Source organism: Mastomys coucha, unplaced genomic scaffold (genome assembly GCF_008632895.1).
Source record: "Mastomys coucha isolate ucsf_1 unplaced genomic scaffold, UCSF_Mcou_1 pScaffold19, whole genome shotgun sequence".
NCBI classification, from domain to species: Eukaryota; Metazoa; Chordata; class Mammalia; order Rodentia; family Muridae; genus Mastomys; species Mastomys coucha.
The window spans coordinates 5,286,803-5,308,114 of record NW_022196901.1 but is presented as its reverse complement, the minus strand read 5'-3'; the positions used below and the strand labels follow the sequence as shown (position 1 = coordinate 5,308,114).

At 40.4% G+C, this 21,312-nt stretch overlaps 2 protein-coding genes and 1 pseudogene across 3 annotated transcripts in view; 1 reads left to right on the top strand and 2 right to left on the bottom strand.

Moving 5' to 3' along the window:
* The window catches only part of LOC116097616 (ATP-dependent translocase ABCB1), a 180,388-nt gene that overhangs the window by 108,112 nt on the left and 50,964 nt on the right, over window positions 1–21,312 (bottom strand). The window lies entirely within an intron of this gene.
* LOC116097474 lies at window positions 5,806–6,722 on the bottom strand (annotated as a pseudogene).
* Window positions 14,640–21,312, top strand: part of Rundc3b (RUN domain containing 3B) — a 122,207-nt gene continuing 115,534 nt past the window's right edge. For both annotated transcript variants that reach the window (XM_031379999.1, XM_031379998.1), the window contains exon 1: window positions 14,640–15,217. In XM_031379999.1, coding sequence (XP_031235859.1) covers window positions 15,099–15,217 — 119 coding nt within the window. In that variant the 5' untranslated portion in view covers window positions 14,640–15,098. The remainder of the gene's footprint in view (window positions 15,218–21,312) is intronic.

The window sequence follows — 21,312 nt, the reverse complement described above, 5'->3', positions numbered from 1 at the left end:
CAAATTCTTACCCTCACCTAATATCTGTGCCACCCTCCAAGCAGAACCATTGTTCATTGAAACAGTTGTTGCATGACTTCATGGATAGACCATCTTAATACCTACACCATTTCTTAAATGAATGTAATCTGTTCTCTGTGGCCTGAGAATGAAGTCACTCACTCAAGCCAAATAGCTTTGACCATAGCAGGAAGTCTGTATCCAAAAACCGAGCCTACAATTCATTTCTTGGTGCAGCAGAACCATCGACTCTCAGCTTAGCTACGATGGAGGTAAAATCCTTTGGTGATGTGAGGGTCATTGAAGTACACAGCCTTATTACAATGAAATACAATGTCTAAAAATTGTTCTTTTTGGGCTTCTATCACAGTAAGAGCCAAGATTTTAAACTCTACTAAATACAAAACAAACAAAAAGACTTTATATATTTATGTTAATTGAAGAAAATACTAGTAGTGATATATTATTTTTGAAGTATACAGTTAGTATGTTTAGAGTTATTTAAAGTTTATGTTGAGAAACATGTATTTTCCCTATTGCTGTAGACGAGTGTCTACATAAGACTGTTAAATTGATTGTTGTTTTATATCAAACAACTTTTATAATACTTATTTTTATTGTTATAATATTTTATAAATTTTAAGGAATATGACAAAAAAGATATTGTAGGTATTGAAGGGGGCAGTCTCTGGGAGGAGTTGGGGTACAAAAGGGAAACAAGAATGTGATTTAATTCTATTTACTTAAAATATGTTTTTAAATGTTAACAAATTCAGATAAATTGAAATTATGTAACTTTTCTCATCATAATGCAATAAAAGTTCAAAAAAAAAAAGCTCAGGTTACAGCAAATGCTGGAGTACAGAGTCCTCAATGAAGGAGCTAGAGAAAGGACCCAAGGAGCTGAAGGGTTTGCAGCCCCTTAGGATGAACAACAATATGAACTAACTAGTACCCTCAGAGCTTACAGGGACTATACCACCAACCAAAGAGTACACATAGTGGGACTAATGGCTCCAGCAGCATATGTAGCAGAGGATGGCTAAGTCGGTCATCAATGGGAAGAGAGGCCCTTGGCCCTGTGAAGGTTCGATGTCCCAGTGTAGTGGAATGCCAGGGCCAGGAAGCAGGAGAGGGTAGGTTGATGAGCAGGGGGAGGGGGTAGGGAACAGAGTTTTTTGTTTTGTTTGGTTTTTGTTTTTTTATTTTATTTTATTTTTTCTTTTTTTCAGAGGGGAAACTGGGAAAGGAGATATCATATGACTTGTAAATAAAGAAAATATCTAGTAAAAAATTTTAGTTAACTTACAAAAGATAAATAACATTTTAATCTACCTAAGAAAAAGGAAATATATTGATTGTTCATATAATTTTTAAATTAATATAAATCTAATATTAATAAAAATTATACCCTTTAAAAAAGTATGAATTGCAACATGAAAAAAAGTAAAATTGGCCTGCCATAATTAATAAGCTATTGCATAGTAAAATAGATTGATCAGTGGATTTCTGAGTCAGTTACTGGATTACTCAACACTCCAGGTGGCCTTGTGGTATGGTAAGATTGCTAATTAAATTCAGAAAGATGTTGTCATCATCTCTGGAAGGAATGTATAATTACTAGCAGTCTGGGAGACTAAGGCATGGACTTTAGTCTCAGTGTCAGTGCTGTACAGTGTCATATATTCTTTGATGTTCTGTGAAATACAAACTGAGAGAATGTCTTATGTGGTGATTCATGACTGTGAAGTATTCTAGCTAAGTAGAATGCCTCCTTAAAAGCTACCAAGACCTACAGATATAAGTAAATCATCATAGTGGGCAATCCCTTGCTGTCATGGGATTAAAGGTACTTTAGGTAAGGGCACAGCTCACTTGGACAAGTCTCCAGAATATACCAAAAACACAGAAAAACAACTAAGGTTTTGAGGCTGATCAGTCTAAAATATGCTTGTCTTAGACCTCTGTTAGATTTTTAAACGTTATTTTAACATACACTGATCCTGTATGTTGGCACCTGGTAATTGTATTCCTTAAGATGTTCTGGAGTATTTTCATTCTGATCTATCATATGTAGGTTTAAAAGTCAACTAATTCAAGGACACTACAATATCTGGTTCACTAGGCAAACTTTACCTTAGCTCCTCAGAACAGAGAGCCACTTCTATCAGTGGAATCAATGCTCAATAATTCCATACATGTGATTTATTTTTTACTTTGGCTCTTTTGAAGCTTATTTTCCAGGAATGGCTAGATTGAATTATAGTCACCTTACTATTATAAAAATTTCTTGACTCAAATATAAAGCCTAAGTTTTATTGGTAAACACAGAATCTAAAAAAAAAAAAAAAAAAAATTGCCAATGGAGAAAGGTTCCTACTTTTCTAAGATCCTATGAAATTTTCATTTCTATAAACGTTTTCCTGAGGTTCACGATAATATTTAATTATCTTTTCTTTCTGTGGTCTTTTGATTTTACCAAACAGTTTTAAATATTTTCATGCTATGAAGCTAGATTTTTGCCCCAAATCAAAAACTAATAAATGAAAAATAAAGAGTGATACTTAAGTTTCACAGTTACATTTCTTAGTTTATGGCATTTCAAAGTTCATGAGTGACCTTGTATCACAAAAGATAATCAAGGTGTTTGTTGAGTAAACAGAATGTTGCAATCTAACATAAAACTTACTAAGATGTGTTGCGACTTAGCCCTTTTTGTCCTTTTATTTTGATTTCTTTGTTTCTAATCTGCCACACTATATAACTCAATAAAGAAGCACAGAAGCACAGTACTGTCTAGTTTTATAATCCTCAAAAATCTGAGCACATGTTCCAGGACCTTATAAACATTGGCTGAGGTAAGATGAGCAGTATGTGTAGTTGACTGAAGGTTAACAGAGGCATAGGAATTAAGTAAGTGTATAGACAAAGTTTTCTAGAACAATCTACTTTATTGGAGTACATGCCTGTTATTTTAGGTCCTTCTTCAAAACTAATCCTTTCTAACATTATGAGGTGGATAAATCTGGCCATAAAAAAATTCCAGGGACACCCAAGAACCGAAATGGAACTCTTTTGCATGATACACAATGGCTCCTGAATTTTGGTTTGCATTTCGTGATACTGTGGTAGGGTACCTAAGAGCTAGGGAAAAGAAGATAAAGAAAATAGCATGTAGGTGAATCAATATATGAACTGATCACAGCTCTTTTGCAAACCTTTCCTTGCTTAGTAAGCCATCCCAGAGATCTTAAAGGAAGGACAGAGGCATGTGGTTTAGTATCTTGCTTTAAAACCTTAAGGTTTTAAAATAGCCAATAAAATTGTCATTTACCATACACAGGAGACAAGAAGCAAGTGTTGCAGTGTTATTAGTCCAACTGCAGCTGGAATATTGTCTGTGCTTCTTTGTTAATGTCCCCTGTACTCTTTGCTTGAAGTGGTGTTTTTTTTGTTTTTGTTTTGTTTTGTTTTTTTGTTTGCAGGTGAACATTCTACTTAAGAAGTCATTGGAAAACAATGATACCTATCTAAAGCTAATAAAGCCCCCTTTGCCATTTAAATGCGTATGAAGACATAATGCATGTACTTTCTTTTTTTAACTGGGTCTCAAGCTAAAGATGGCCTTGAATTTCTGACTCTCCTGTCTCTGCCCCCTGAGTTAGTTTGGGAAGCACAGGAATGTGCTACCACACTTGGTTTATAAATATTGAATCCATGGCCTTATGCATGCTAGGTAGGTAGGCACTTCACCAACAAGATCACATCTTTGCACTTGGTGTTTTTAAATTATTGATGTCAGTGTTTGTGTTTCTTGCCTGTATACCAAAAATTCAATGAATGAAAACATTTTTTTGTTTTTGTAATCCCAAAATATGTGCATAATAAATGATGAGTATGTAAAATAAAAGAGGTAAACTTAGGGAAGAAAATCAAAGCTCATTTCACTGATTTAAGAATAATAATTGAATGTCTATTATATGTCACATATATTTAGTACATTCATGAACAAGGCATGTATTATTCCCTTTAGGAGCTTAATATTAGTGAGTAAAGATAAAGAGTAAATAAACACATTTGAAAATATATTGATATGGAGATAAGTGCTATGGAAACAAAGCCATAAATGAAAATAAAGACAGCCTTACATTATTTAGCTTCCCTCCACTAGTGAAAGCCTCCTCTTTGCCATCCCTTCATTCAAATGACTTGAGCCCTGCTCTTCCCCTCTCTATACTGCCCCCTGCCATGGTCTTCTTTTACTTTCCTGATTTCTGCAGTTGCTTCAAGATATGTAACCACTTCAAGAGATTTGGATGTAGGAACTACAGAAAAGAGACCAAGCAATGGTCTTCCTGGATCTGGGTTACCTCATTCGATGTAGTCTTGTCTAGCTCCATCTATTTACATTGGAAAGTCCTTTCCTACACCTATTCCATTCTTACATTGGAATACACATATTTCCAATATGGTAATGCCTATATTTTCTTCTGGTAGTTTCATGTTTCACACTTAAAAGTCTTTGATCCATTTTGAGCTACTTTTTGTGAAAGGTGATAGATATCTGGGATGACAATGTTTTCCCCAAGAGTATTAAACTACCTAATATAGCCCTAAAACCAAACACTGGAAGCCTCCTTTTGAAATGTTGCTCAGGATTATCCAGGAGATTCCCAAAACATTATAGACTATTGCTGTTGCCTTGGTTAACTCTCAAGATTGAAAGTTCTATTTCTGAAAATCCCATGTACTTTGGACATAGGACCCTGTGGACCTGAGCTGGATCTGAGCTGAAAGCATCCTTTCATGACACACAGTGGGCAGCAACCAATAGTTCTACCTAGCTATGATGCCTATGAACTACAACAATGACCAACATGGCCTAGAACTGGAAACCTAACCAACTACCCAAGGCTATTGCAGTCAAGGATCTTGGAGAAGAGCCTACAACTACCACTTTATTAAACCTGTATATTCCTAATTACATTCTAAATATTTACTGTCATACCCACAGATAAGTGTAAGTCCCCCCTCATCAAAGAAACATCTTTTTACAACAGATTGAGACCACTATAGAAAATCACAACTGATCAAAATGCCAAGAACAAGTGACTGTTCAATGCCCAACCTCCGATGATAAATCTACAACAGCTAAGGCTTGGGGATCATAGCTGAAGAGAGGGTGAAAAGACTGTATGAGCTACAAGAGGAAGTTTGCTGTGGAACTGCATCTCCTAGAAACGACAGAGAACTACATCCATGAAATATCATCAACATGGCTGCCTAAATGAGGACAATACCAATAGGCATGCAAACATGGAAGGGGCCTTAACCCTAGACAAAGAGCTACAAGCTCCTAAAAAATGCTGAGACTAGGAGAAATACACTTCCCTAGGGAAGAGGTCCCCAACTGGTTACCCAATATCAAGTGTTCAGTCCTGAAATCATATACATATAAGCAGCATTATAAAAATTGAACAAGTTATATTTACATATTGTCTTAGTCAGAGTTTCTATTCCTGCACAAACATCATGACCAAGAAGCAAGTTGGGGAGTGTCTTAGAGTTTTACTGCTGTGAACAGACACCATGACCAAGACAACTCTTTTTTTTGGGGGGGTGCAGTGAGCTTTATTGATAGTATTCAAGAGAGTAGGGAGGGCTCCCTAGGCCTCTCCTGTTATTATGGGGGTCTGGGATGGAAATTGTGAGGGAGATGCTCAGTGTTGAAGTAGGGACTCCTCAGCAACTGAGGGCCCCTCTCTTGCTCTCAGTGTCCTTGCTGGGATGGGTGGTTCAGGGTTTTTACTCCTCGGAGGCCATGTAGGCCATGAGGTCCACCACCCTGTTGCTGTAGCCGTATTCATTGTCATACCAGGAAATGAGCTTTACAAAGTTGTCATTGACAGCAATGCCAGCCCCAGCACCAAAGGTGGAAGAGTGGGAATTGCTGTTGAAGTCGCAGGAGACAACCTGTCCTTGGTGTAGCCCAGGATGCCCTTCATGCCCTTCAATGGGCCCTCAGATGCCTGCTTTACTACCTTCTTGATGTCATCATACTTAGCAAGTTTTTCCAGGTGGCATGTCAGATCCACAACTGATACATTCGGGGTAGGAACACAGAAGGCCATGCCAGTGAGCTTCCCATTCAGTTCTGGGATGACCTTGCCCACAGCCTTGGCAGCACCAGTGGATGCAGGGATGATGTTCTAGGCAGCCCTACTGCCATCACTCTACAGCTTTCTAGAGGGGCCATCCACAGTCTTCTGAGTGGCACTGATGGCATGGACCGTGGTCCTGAGCCCTTCCATGATGCCAAAGTTGTCATGGATGACTTTGGCCAGGGGAGCTAAGCAGTTAGTGGTGCAGGATTCATTGCTGACAATCTTGATTGAGTTGTCATATTTCTCATGGTTCACACCCATCACAAACACGGGGGCATCATTAGAAGGGGCAGAGATGATGACCCTTTTGGCCCCACCCTTCAAGTGGGTCCCGGCCTTCTCCATGGTGGTGAAGATGCCAGCAGACTCCACAACATACTCAGCACCAGCATCACCCCATTTGATGTTAGCGGGATCATCAGCCCATCTGATGGGAAGATGGTGATGGGCTTCCCATTGGTTGATGACAAGCTTCCCATTCTCAGCCTTGACTGTGCCATTGAATTTGCCATAGGTGGAGTCATACTGGAACATGTAGACCATATAGTTGAGGTTAATGAAGGGGTCGTTGATGGCAGCAATCTCCACCTTGCCAGATCCAGAGCAGAAGGCAGCCCTGGTAACCAGGAACCCAATCTGGCCAAATCCGTTCACAACGACCTTCATCATTTTGTCTACAGAACGAAGCTGGCACTGCATAAAAAGACATGGCTGTCTCTGGAACAGGAAGGAGCAGAGAGCCCCAAGGCAACTCTTAAAATGACATTTCATTGGGGCTTGCTTACAGTTTTAGAGGTTCAGTTCATTATCATCAAGGAAGAAACATGGCAACATCTAGGCAGGCACGGTGCAGGAGGAGCTGAGAGTTCTACATCTTCATCTGCTAGCAGAATACTGGCTTCCAGGCAGCTAGGATGAGGGTCTTAGAACCCACACCCACAGTGACGCACCTTCTAATAGTGCTACTCCCTGGGTTAAGTATATACAAACCATCATAGGGAGGAAAAAATTTATTTGGCTTACACTTTCACATTGCTGTTCATCACCAAAGGAAGGTAGGACTGGAACTCAAGCAGGTCAGGAAACAGGAGCTGAGATGCAGAGGCCATGGATGGATATTACTTACTGGCTTGCTTCCCCTGGCTTGCTCAGCTTGCTTTCTTATTGTACCCAGGACTACCAGTCCACGAATGGCACCACCCACAATGGGCCCTCTCACCCTTGATCACTAATTGAGAAAATGCCTTACAGCTGGATCTCATGGAGGCATTTCCTCAAGGGAGGCTCCTTTCTCTATGATAACTTCAGCTTGTGTTAACACATAAAACTATTCAGTACATACACTTAGGAATACATACTACACACACACACACACACACACACACACACACACACACACACACATACACACACACACCACACAAATAAATAGAGGTCGGGAATTTTAGAGAGAGTAAAGGGGATGGGATTGGAATTGGAGGGAGGAAAGGAAAGGGGGAAATGGTGTAATTATATTTTAATTTTAAAATGAAGAGTAATTCAGCCGAAAGATGTTTGCAATTTAATGTGTGTGCTAGAGTAAGTGACCTTCTGGAAAGAAAAGAATGAGTCCTCTGGTGTCTAGACTAGACAGCTCATGGGCTCTGAGGCAACAGCATCCGAGTCATATTCAAGGATGAGTGGAAAGCCAGAGTGGATGGAGTAGAGTGACCAAGGAGAAAGAAAGAGCAGGAGAAGGGATATGTTATTAAATTCTGTCCTGGTCTGTCATCACAAAGACTTTGACTTTAACTCTGAAGGAGAGAGAAAACACAGATTCAGGAACAGCAGAATTACATAACCTTACCACTATGCTGTATTTGGCCTCATGTGCCCTCTAACACAAGTTACAAATTTGTGTAATAGTTGTTAAAATAGCCTATTAATAAATCACAATAAAACACATGAGCAAGGCCTGGCGGTGGGGGTCCACGCCTTTAATTCCAGCACTTGGGAGGCAGAGGCAGGCAACTTTCTGAGTTCGAGGCCAGCCTGGTCTACAGAGTGAGTTCCAGGACAGCCAGGGCTATAAAGAGAAACCCTGTCTCGAAAAAAACCCACATGAGCAAGAAGTCACATTGGATTCTCCAGTTTGGAAACTTGACAGGATATAATTAACTCTACACTGGAAAATTATTTCTGAATATAAACTATAGATGGTAAAGATCTATAAAACTGTCCAGACTGTGGTGATGGCAATCAACGGAATAAAGCAAAACTAACTGTATCTTTTTAATTGAAGAGGAAGAGCCTAACAATTATCCCCATGTGTGACTTTCTTAATAACTATGTTCATAGTAAATTAACTAGCAAATGAATACTGTGAACCAGTAAATTAGCATGTTGGCCATTGCACAGTATAAATGTAACAAGGTTTAAAGAGAGCAGTTTCTCTCTCTCTCTCTCTCTCTCTCTCTCTCTCTCTCTCTCTCTCTCTCTCTCTCTGTGTGTGTGTATGTGTGTGTGTGTGTGTGTATGTGTGTGTGTGTGTGTGTGTATGTGTGTGGTGAGTGCTAATGGGCATATGTGGAGGCCTAGGACCTCTTACTAAACCTAAAGATTGCTATCTTGGCTAAACTTGCTGGCCAGTTAGAGCCTCTGGGATCTGACTGTCTCTCCCACTGTCCCCAGGGTTGGGGTTACTGGCATGCACTGGGCAGGTGGTGGTAAACTATATAAGAAAGCAGGCTGAGCAAGCCATAGAGAGCAAGTCAGTAAGCAGGACTCCTCAATTCATCTGCTTCAATTCCTGCCTCCAGGTTCCTGCCCTAAGTTCTTACCTTGGCCCTCTCTAATGGACAGTGACCTGGGATTATAAGCCAAATAAACCCTTTATCTCCAAGTTGCTCTGGGTCTGGGTGTTTTATCACAGCAATTGAGATCTGCTGACTTTGTAATATTTTTAAATGGCTCAAGACTTTACATGTTTACTATTGGTCACTTAAGTAAAAATCAACCGCAAGGAGGGTAATTTGCACCCAGACATTCCTTTAGACACAGGCACAGATCATACAGTTTCAACCATTGGAGAGTCTGACACACCAGGATCTCTTGAACACAAGAATTAGCAATGTAGAGATACCCTATCTAGCAAAACAAACAGACCCTAGTTATATAAGAAATCACTGTATTTTCTGAAACATACTATGAATCTTTAACCAAAAATAATGGTCCAGGATTCTAAAAGTTTGATAAGTGCCAAGTGGAGATTCTCATGCAAAGGGAGAATTTTCCAGTAACTCAGTTCTTCTGAGTTAAAGAACACCTAGAGAAGGCACATGATCACAGGACATAAAACCACAGTTCTGAGAGGGCAGCAGAGTTTTTAGCACAAAATGGTTTGCTATGGGACTCCACAATCTGATGACCTGTTATCAGGAAACTACTCAGGCTTTAAAGTAAGAAACTTTTAAGTTTCTATCCACAAAAAACAGCAACAGAACAAAACAAAACAACAAAATGCTCCCTTCAGTCATTAGTGAAACTCTCTAATGAAGTCTTGCATCTGAGTACTGTCAAATCATTGTGGGAAGCACTCTCCATTGGATGTTACAGCCACTATCCACATGAGCCAAGGTCACCATTTCAAAACTCAGATCTGATCTTGTCAATCACTTCTTTCCAACCATCTCAAAGACTTGTTGGTGCTCTTAAGATGATGATGAAAATGCTCAACATGATCGACAAGCCTGTGTGTAAAGCAAATCCTAGGCATCTTTTTTGGCCTTGTAGCCAACACCCTCCCTTACTCTGAACGATAGCCATATTAACCTCAGGCTTCTTTCCTCTAGTCTCAGGCCAATTGCAAATGTTATTCCTTTTGCCTCCATACTTTCTCTCATAAGCTTTTTCTTAGTTCATTTTTATTCTTTCTTAATTTCAGCTCAATTATTAGGTTCTAGTTGTTGCCCCAGCAGGGCCATGGTTTGTTAAACTCCAAAAGCACTACTGACCAGGTCTTTCCCAGAACATCCAGAGAATAACAGCTCAACCATAACACTTGGATTTCAATCTTGGGAGATTCTGAGCAGCCAACCAACGTGGGTTGTATGTGGCTGACTTCTGACCTATAGAACTTACAGCTAATAAATGGATGTGTGTAAGATATTAAACTGTTGAAATCTTTTATACACTAGAAACCTAACCACCATAATGCACAGTTTTCCCAAATAAGCCAAAAAATATGTCAGAAGATAATAACATTATCACCAAGGTCAATTTTGTAAACCATAGTGAATTAAATATCACCTTGGGCAAGATCGGAATGATGACTCCATATCTTTACTTTGATTCAGTTATTGACTGATGTAAATATACTTGGCTAAGTGGCTAAGTTGAATGATGTAGTTAGTCAAGTTTTGAACACCACTCAGAGATTTTGGTGGATATGAGTTGATGTACAGGTACCTGTGTGTGTGTGTATATGTATGCATATATATATATGTATATATGAACTTATAAATATTCATATATGGATTTATATGAATAAATTAGCTCTGGGATTTTAAGATAGAATCATTACTATCATAGCTATTCAGCCAAGCCTGTATATACCAAATTTACTATGGATATAATAAATTATTACTAAAATAAAACTTTATTCTCTTGATTTTATAGATCTTACAAGAATTTTCTTAAAGTCATTTTAATGTGACAATGTCTCATTACAATTAAATCAGCATTTTCTTGTATCATGTCTGAAAAAAAATCTCATTTAAAATTGTTATTATTAGTTTTTGTGGTGGTTTGAGAGAAAATGGCTCCTGTAGGCTCATAGAGAGTGGTACTATTAAGAGGTGTGGTCTTGCTAGAGTAGGTGTGGCTTTGTTGGAGGAAGTATATTACCAGGAGCAGGCTTTGAGGTCTCAAAATCTCAAACCAGGGGTAGTGGCTCCCAGTTCTTTAATTGCTACCTGTTGACCCAGATGTAAAACTCTCAACTACCTATCTAGCACCATGTCTGTCTATGTTATATACTTCCTACCATAATGATAATGGACTAAACCTTTGAACTGTAAGCCAGAATCAACTAAATGTTTTCCATTGTAAGAGTTGCCATGGTCATGGTGTCTCTTCACAGCAATAAAAACCCTAAGACAGGTTTGCTAGTATTTTTTATAGGATTAATAGATAAAATTTGATTCTAAGATTAAAACATACATATGGCATGTTTGGTAATCTCTGAACTACAGAATTTTGTACTTGAGGATTTTTACATGTTGCATTTGTAATTTTATTTCTTTAGAATAGGAGGAGCTTATTGGTGATAACAGTGTACAAGAATGTATTAGCATCATAGGGTTCGTATGGATTTAGCATCTATGTTTTCACAGTGTATCTTATCTTTAGTGTGTATGTGCATGAAAGTGCTGTTTGTATGAATGTGTATGTGTATGTACATGCATTTGGAGGTTGGAGGTCAAACTTTGGGCTTCTAGGTGTCTGTAGTTTCTCAGAAGCCCCCCTCCATATACATATACATATATATATATGTATGTATGTATATGTATACATACATATATATATATACATATTTTTTTAAATAGAGGTCTCTCATCACTCTAAAGTTTGCCAATCAACCTAGGTTGGCTGGCCAACAAGACCCAGGGATCTGTTTCCACCTGTTAAGTGTTGAGCTTACAAGCATGCCATTAAACAGAGTTTTTTTTAACGAGTTCTGGGGGGTTGAGCTCAAGTCTTTTAAAACATTTTACTGAGTGAACTATCTTGCTAGCTCCTATAGTGAATATTTTAATATATTTAAATATTGTGCAAATATTAAAATAGTGAATTGAAATATTTACCAAAAGAAGTTAAAAAAAAGTGTGAAAACTCATTGAAGTTCTATAGTAGGAGTACACTATGTACTAGCTATAACTGGTTTTTAATTTCTTTCATTTCTTATTTCTTATTCATTTCATTTCCAGATTGCTAATCTGGAAAACACTCTGTCTTAGTCAGGGTTTCTATTCCTGCACAAACATCATGACCAAGAAGCAAGTTGGGGAGGAAAGGGTTTCTTCAGCTTACTTCCACATTGCTGTTGATCACTATTGAAAGTCAGGACTGGAACTCAAGCAGGTCAGGAAGCAGGAGCTGATGCAGAGGCCATGGAGAGATGTTTCTTACTGGCTTGCTTCCCCTGGCTTGCTCAGCCTGCTCTCTTTATAAAACCCAAGACTTGCAGCCCAGGTATGGCACCACCCACAAGAGGCCCTACCCCCTTGATCACTAATTGAGAAAATGCCCCACAGCTGGGTCTCATGGAGGCACTTCCCCAACTGAAGCTCCCTTCTGTGATAACTCCAGCCTGGGTCAAGTTGACACACAAAACCAGCCAGTACACACTCATAATATATCACTCAAGGTAAGTGAGGGGGGAAAATCTTATCAAGTGAGGCCCCCAAGTGGCAGTTTGATGAGAATGGTCCACACAAAGATAAATGAATTCTTGTGATAAAAGATCATTAAGCAAGTTGTCATGACAGGTGAGCCCACTAAAAGCAATGAAAATTAACATTGTAGCCTGATAACTTAAGGTAAATTTTACTGTTTTCAGTCATAAATACAATGGTTATAGTACAAATAACATGAAAGGGCACTTGATGTCAGGAAGCCAGTCTCACTTTCTTACTTTAAGACAACTGCTCCCGTTCTTGGTATATGCTTCCCTTCCAAATCTATTGAACAAGGTTGACGACCATTTGACTTCAGACATCTTCCTACTCCCTATATTTTTTTTGAGACAGGGCCTACTGTTCAATTTGCATCTGATATGTTCCTCAGAGGCACAGGCTTCAAATGTTTATCCCCACCTGGTAGTTTTATTTTGGAAGGTTGTAGAGACTTTGGACAGTGGGACCTACTTGGAGGAGACAGGTCCTTGAAAGAAGGCCCTGGAGTTGTTTTGTCCCTGATGGATTCCCCTTCACTCCCCATCCTCTCAGATTTATTGTCAACTTTACTGTTCTCCCATAGCCTTCCATGCCATGAAACTTCTGAAGCATGAATCCAAATAAATGCTTCCTCCCTCAAACTGTCTGTGTCAGGTAGTTTGGTCACAACAACACAAAAGTAATTAACAACACAAGGTATTCCTTCTACCATCAGAATTCTGGGACTGCAAAAGTATGTCACCATCCTTTGCTCTAGAAATTTTCTTAATATTTAGTGGTTTTCTATGCATTTCCTTAGACACTTACAATCTCAGGCTTAAAAAAAAACCCTACAATTCATGTTCTGTTTGCCATTGTTAGTGAAAACATTTTGCTAAGACTGGCTGCACAGCCAGAGCAAATAGCTGGTTCTGAAGTCTAGCTGAAGTCTAGCATGGTTTGGCTAGCAAGAAAAGATAGGATCTAGCTCCTAGGAGGGACCTCCCTGAATATTTGATTACATTTGTATCGGCAAATCACATAACCTTGTATAGGGAAACTTCACCTGCATTTATTCGTGTTAATGATAGAAGTTCAGAGTCTAAGTTATTTTATTATATAAATGCATACATATTTACTATAGTAAGTTAGGTATTTTCCTACATATATTTTTATTTTAACATAATTATATTTAATAGTTTAAAGAGGTGAGACTTTGTCCTGACGACTTTAGATTTTCAAAATTAAAAAACAAAACAAACAAACAAACAAACAACCCAAACCTGAAGTCTAGACATACTGTTTTAAAGGTAGATGAACAGTAGTCTGAGGTGAATGCCAGAGGTCAGGGCCTCAAGCCAGTAGCCTCCCATAGATAAGGCCAGAGACGGAGAGACTCTGCAAAGTGGTCCTTCCAAGCGGCTTATTAGGCCCCCAAGGGCAGGATTTCCCTGTGCCCTTGGTCAAACCTCCCCATGGCTCACGAGCTGCAATTCAGTTCAGATCTCACTGCACAGAACACAAGGCTGGACAGACACTCATCTTTCTGTGGTCAGTGGGGTTTGAGGCTGTGCTGGAGACTAAGGTGAAGAGAAATGCCATGGGCACATCCCCTGATGCCACTGTGTCCTTGCTTGTCAGGCTCAGAGAGGGAGTTTGGTACAAATGGAACCCTTCTTCTGTTCTAGAGAACCCCCCACCCCGCCCAACTGTGGCATGCTCCCGTTGGGGCTACTGAAGTGAACATTTGCGACTTAGCCTTGTCAGGGTGACTGCGGACCACAGTCGCCGAGGGTTAGGCACATCGAAGCCGGCTTTTCCACGCCACGGCTGCCTCGCCGCCGCGCGCACCAAGACGTCGCACTAGCCAGGCCCGCGTTCTGACAGAGGCCCACGCGCCAGGGCGGGGCTTCAGCGAGCCGCTTTAAAGGTTCCCGGGGGCGGATCCCGCCCCCCTCCTCTCGTCATTGGCTCTCTCTGGAGCGGCCTTGTTCCCATTGGTACAGGGGGCGGGGCTGCGTGAGACAGGCGTCGGGGGGCTTCACCTCCGCGGCCCCCGCCCTGCTTGGAGGAGGACTTGCGGTTTAGGCCTGCGGGGCGGACAGGCTCGGCCGCGCGCTGTGTGCGGCGTCCCTGGGGAAGCCGCGCAGCGCCGGACTCGGAGCCCGCCCTCGCTTCTCTCGTGGACGGCGGCGGCGGCGGCGGCGGCGGCGGCGCGCGCAGCAAGCGAACGAGGGTGGAGGTGGCTCGTGCGTGCGTGTGAGTGCGCGCGTCTGTGTGTGCGTGTGTGCGTGTGTGCGTGTGTGTGTGTGTGTGTGTGTGTGTGTGTGTGCACGCGCGCGTGGAACCCGGGTCCCGGGCGCCGGTGCCCCACTGCCTTCCACACCCTGCCCTCTCCGCGCCCCCTTCCTCGCCCCTCTCCCGCACCGCGGGCTGCCATCGTGACGGAAGGCCGCGGGACACAGGTGTGCTAGGCTCGCCGGACTGCTGGAGACAAAGGGGGCGCGGAGGTGAGCCCGCCATGGCCTCCCGGAGCCTGGGGGGCCTGAGCGGGAGCCGCGCAGGCGGCGGCGGCGGTAAGAAGAGCCTGAGCGCCCGCAACGCTGCGGTGGAGAGGAGGAACCTCATCACAGTGTGCAGGTGCGGAGCTGCGGGCGCCGGGCTGGGGGGAGCCACTGCGGCCCGGGCCGCGCGTGTCCGCGGACGAGCGGGGCCCTGCAGAGGGGCGGCAGCTTCTCCCCCACGAGGCCGTGCACTAGCCCTCGGGTCCGGGAGTCCGGGTTGCGAGGCTGCCCGGCGAGGGCCTGGGGCGGAGCCGGGGAGGATGGAGGGCGGAGGAAGAGCAGCATCCAGCTGCTGTAGTAGTTCCTGAGATGCCCCCAGATCCCAGTGCGTTCTGTTGTTTTCTCTTGTTGGCTTCTGTGTTTTCACTCCTCTCGATACAATATGTGTATTGGGTATTTAAGTCTTGTCCACTAACAGTGCTGGTGCTGCTTGCGCGGTCGTGGAAGACTCCTAGTCCTCTAGTCAGTCCTTTTGTGCCTTTATGTAAATGCTTCTTGATTGTACATGTATCCCTTCCTCCAGGAAATATAGAAATAGATAATCACTATCTATAAATCAAGAATTCAGAAAAAAAAAACTGATTGTGAACCAGCTGATAAATTTTCTTTAAGTCATAAAATTCTAGGCATTCATTTCTTAGTAACCACTCAGAGCCAATAAGTTCTGTTAAAATGATTTTGTTCCATCACACCGGTTAATCATCAACTAGTGATAATTCTCTAGTCATCAGGTAAATGATGAAATCTTTCCTGCCTCTCTGGCTTATGTCTGTTTATTTTTTCTCCTTGTGTAAAATCGTGGCTAGCATCTTAAGCTGATTGCAGATATCTGTAGTAGGAGTTACATTCAGTATTTAAGCAACTTTTAAAAAGCTGGATTCTAATGAATGCTCATCTATCAGGAAGACCTTCACTCATAGTTTGCATTGTAAATGGTAAAATAATATGGAATATATTTATTATTTGTGCTGTGTAGAATATAGCTTTTGGGACAGATGGGCTTTACTACATTGTTTTAAATTGAGGCAAATTTCTAAGTTAGATACATAGAAAAATAAGCTAGTTGGATAGTCTTATCTTTTAGAGATATTAAAATGGTATTTTTTAAAGAGATGAGCTTCAAAGCAGATTTCAGCCTAAACTGTGCTTCTGGGGTCATTATGCTTCATCAGAGCTTCAGCAGACTCAAACTTCCTGATGGTTTGCTTAACATTGGAAGTTGGGACAAGTTGATCTAGTGGAAATGTAACTAAGCTGATAATATATGTTGTCATTAGCTAGTGTCTTAGTACTACCTCCTCGTTTTCTTCTTTGTCTTGTCAGCTAGACAGTAATGTAGGACTAGATTGCTAGGACTTTTAAGTGATGGACTTAAAATGAATAGTAGTCATCAAGCATTGTATGATCATATTTGTTTTTTAATGTTTCCAAATATGAGCACGGTGATAACGGTAGAAAAATATTTATAGCAGCTAGGTGAGGTACCTGCATTTTTCTCTAAACAAATACTTGAATGGTGGCCCCATTTTGTGATTCTTTATTGATGTCCTGGAAAAATGGAAATTTATAAAACTAGAACAAACAAAACCAACTTCTAACCACTACATATAATTTCTTATACTTGCACAGTTAAGTTTTTTTCCCTTAGAAAGTTAGATATAGTTTCATTTTGGGTTCAGTGCTATATCATAATCTGTATATTTAATGACATTCAAGTACAATATTGTTACTGTTTTGAATTTTGGAATTAGGCTTTAGAAAAGTCAGGAAAAGAACTAAATTGAATTTGGGTTCAGTCTGATTGTGTGTGTGTATGTAATTCAATTTGTTACAGAAAACATTTATATATTGTGGGCTAAAGTCACTATATAGTACTTACCAAATAAATATTTAGTATACTTTTTCATAGATTTTACTGGAGAGAAAATAGGTTATTTGAGAACTCTAAATTTTCCACATGCAACTCCAAAATATTTTATATGCAGATTTTAGCTACCCTATCTTGTGTACATATTTTTCATTATTTAGAACTTTGAAAAATTAAGGTATATTTTCCATGTTTCTCCCTTCCTCCTTTTCTGGTACGTAACCTTAACTGGCATGAAACTTGCTATGTAGATTCGCCTTGCCTCAGATTCACTGAGATCTTCCTGTCTCTGCCTCCGGAGCCATGTTCTCTGGAACCTGCCTTTGGGCTTTTTAACCTGCATTTTTCATCCACATAAATTCAGATGTTAGTCATTTTTTCTGTTGTTTTTAAGCTTATGCATCTTTTCAAAGATTTTTTATTTTGTGTCTGTGTGTTTTGCTTACATGTATGTTTGTGCTCCATGTGTGTATACATTGCTCTTTGAGGCCAGACCAGAAAAGATGTCAGATGTCCTGGAACTGGAGTTACAAGGAGTTGTGAGCCGCAACGTGGGTTCTGGAATCAGAAAAGAGTCCTCCAGAAGAGCAGCCAGGGCGCTTAATCACTGAGCCAGCTCTACAGCTCAAGCTCATGTCTTTTTAAGCCTATGTATTTCTTTGGCCTTAGTTTTATTGGCAAATACAATTAAAATATAATTCACCATTCAATTTATAATATTATATAAAATACTAAAATATTTATGTTTAACAATTAGAATACACATTTAAAAACAACTTTTGTCAAACTTTTAAGTCAATAGTCTGCTGGCTGGTTTTGTGTCAGCTTGACACACCTAGAGTCATCAGAGCAATGAGATCCTCAATTGAGAAAATACCTCCATAAGATCCAGCCATAGGCATTTTCTTAATTAGTGATTGATGGAGAAGCGCTCCCTTTCCCCCATTATGGATGGTGCTTCTGGGTTCTATAGGGAAGCAAGTCAGTAAGCAGCACCCCTCCAGGACCTCTGCGTCAGCTCCTGCCTCAGCTTCCTGCCCTGTTTTGAGTTCCTGTACAGACTTCCTTTGCTGATAAAGAGTGATGTGGAAGTGTAAGCCAAATAAGCCCTTTCCTCTCCACCTTGCTTTTTGGTCATGGTGTTGCATTGCAGCAGTAGAAACTCTAAGACTGTAGTTTAAAGGAACTTCTTATGCAAAATCAATATCCCTGGCTTGTGGATTAAAAAAAAGACAAGGGTGATTTAAAAAATACACAATAGGTTAAGCAAGGTAGAGATGAATGGTGATTTTTATAATTGAAATGCTTTAATAACATGAAACATCATTTTTTATAGGTCAAGATAGTATTTCAGAGCACTAGTATTATTTCAAATTAGAACAGCACCTCATTTCTTTAGTGTGGTTGAGGAATAAAGAGCTCATATTTTATGTGTAACTAATATCTACTCTGACCTTAAATTTCTTCCCTCAAGTATACTGCTTCAGTCAGCACTTACTATGGAATACAGTCCTCTGTATAATGAAGCTCATAATTTAAATGCTCATATTTAATACAATAAGCAGCATGTAGTAATTTTAGATAAATTACTTAACAAAAAAGAGGTTGTGTATTTCTTTACCTTCTTTAGAGAGAATACAGATAGCACAATGCCTTAACAATTGATGAGTGTCTTCTGGGTCTGTCTATGAATATATGCACTGTGCAGTGGCTGTCCTTGGAGACTCTTGACTACCTTAGTACCTTTGGCTAAATGGCCCCATGAGACTTGTGTTTAGAGGTCTTTGTTTTGCTGCCTGCTGTTTTTACTGGCTGATGTAGCTGTTGTTTCTTTAAGGTGTGCTTCCAGAAGACCTTTCACACTTTCATCTTGTCTTGCTGACTATAGCTGTTTTGAACTAGGGAAGGAGCTAAATAAATTTGTGCCCAGGCACAAGTTAACTGAGAAAACTTCAGCAGTCTTAGCATTTTAGATACTGAATACTCAGGGGGAAGAGCATTGCTCTGCTTGAACTTGGTTATACTTCAAATGTATGTATGCGAGCACTATAGAATATATTGATGGTAATATCTTTTAAACACAGTAACTTATTCTTTGTTACTACTTGGTTGAGTATAGCTGTACCTTGGTATGATGAATATGAAAACTATTCAGATCTTGTTATATGTAGTAGAACATTGATCAACGTTTTTGGGTTAGTTCATAGCATCATAGAACTCCTGCATATGCAGAGTGAATTGCTCCATACCCTTATCATATTTCCAATTACTCTTATCCAGTTATATACCTTTCTTCAGTGTTCATTCAGAGCTAAGATAGGAAGCAATCTAGAGGGTCTTTTTGATGCTATTGTCACGAGCAATGTATATCATAAAGATAGTTTGTGAAGATTTCTGTGAGAGGACCTGCCTTATTTCAATGTCAACAGTTGCCTATTTCTAGGCAGTTAGTTTATTTACGTTATTGGGCATATGAATATAGAACTTAACAACCTTATCTTTGTTTTAGATAGTTGATAGGTTAAATCTATGACCAGTTTTTAAAACATACATAGAACATTGTGGTAATTCATTCCGCTCCACTATACCTCTACATTTCAAATATAATTTTGTGTATGTATATGTTTGTGCATGTTTTGTGCATTCAAGTGCATGTGATGATCTGAAGTCAACCTCAGGTGTCATTCCTCAGGTATTGTCTACCCTGGTTCTGTATACGGGGGACTATCAGTGGACTATCTATGTCACTTGGAGGCTACCAAGTGACATAGACTGATCAGTGAAGTGACCCTCAGGGATCTGCCTCTGCCTCCTTTGCCCAGCCCTGGTATTACAAGTACACTGGATCATGCCTGGGATTTTTGTTTGTGTGTTTGTTTGTTTGTTTTTAATATAATTCTGGAGATTGAATGCAGATCCTCATGAAAACAAAGCACTTTACTGACTGAGGTATCTCCTCAGCCTGTGGAATTGTAAAATATGCATGTTAAAAAATATGCATAGCATAAACATACCGCGCATTGGATTTTTGTTTCTCTATTTGTTGACTTTTCCCACTGTACAGTATAAAGAGAATTCCTTAATTGTAAAACAATCTACAGGTTTTCTTCATGAGTAATACTAAACAGTTAATAATCTGCTTAATCTCCCAAATAGTCAAATACTCTCATTTTCTTCTAGAGCTTTGCTGTTTTGCATTTTGCATTTATATCAACACTCCAACTGCTGATTATTTGTGATGTTAAGTGCAGGGATCATGATTAAATATTATCCTTAAAATGATCAGATAGCCTTCCTGTCTCTCTGGGCTAGTGCCCTGAGCAGACAGACCTTGGGTGCAAGCTCCATAGCCAGTCCCACAACACCCAGAGGAAACTCCACTCCCAGGCACTCTGACATGCCCAGTATCAGAGCTGAGGAGAACTCAACATCTGTCCCAAAACCAGGAGTAACTAGGACCAGCGGGAGCAGGCACACAGGAACCCCACTAGCCCAGTGGCTCGGGTTTCTTCTTCTGGTCTCTCTGGACTGGTGTCCTGAGCAGACCTTGGGCACAGCCAGTCCCACAACACCCAGAGGAAGCTCCAATTCCAGGTGCGCTTACAAGCCCAGGATCACAGGATCCCAGAATCAGAGGATCACAGAGACAGCCTGACTCTGAGGAGTTCTGATACAACCAGGATCACAGGAAGGACTGACTCCAGTCAGATTTAGCAAGGGCAGGTAGCACTAGAGATAACCAGATGGCTGGGGGGCAAGTGTAAGAAAATGAACAACACAAACCAAGGTTACTTGGCATCCTCAGAACCCAATTCTCCCACCATAGTAAGTCCTGGACAAACCATTATACTGGAAAAGCAAGGTTCAGATATAAAATCACTTCTCATGGTGATGATACAGGACTTTAAGAAAGACATAAATAGCACCCTCAAAGAAATACAGGAGAACACAGGTAAACAGATAGAAGCCCTTCAAGAGGAAACACAAAATTCCCTTAAAGAACTATAGGAAAACACAATCAAACAGGTGAAAGAAAAGAGCAAAACCATCCAGAATCTAAATATGGAAATAGAAACAATAAAGAAATCAGAAAGAGAAACAACCCCGGAGATACAAAACCTAGGAAAGAAATCAGGAGTCATAGATGCAAACATCACCAACAGAATACAAGAGATAGAAGAAAGAATCTCAGGGGCAGAAGACAGTCAAAGAAAATGCAAAAAGCAAAAAGCTCCTAACTCAAAACATCCAGGAAATCCAGTATGCAATGAGAAGACCAAACCTAAGGATAATAGGTATAGAAG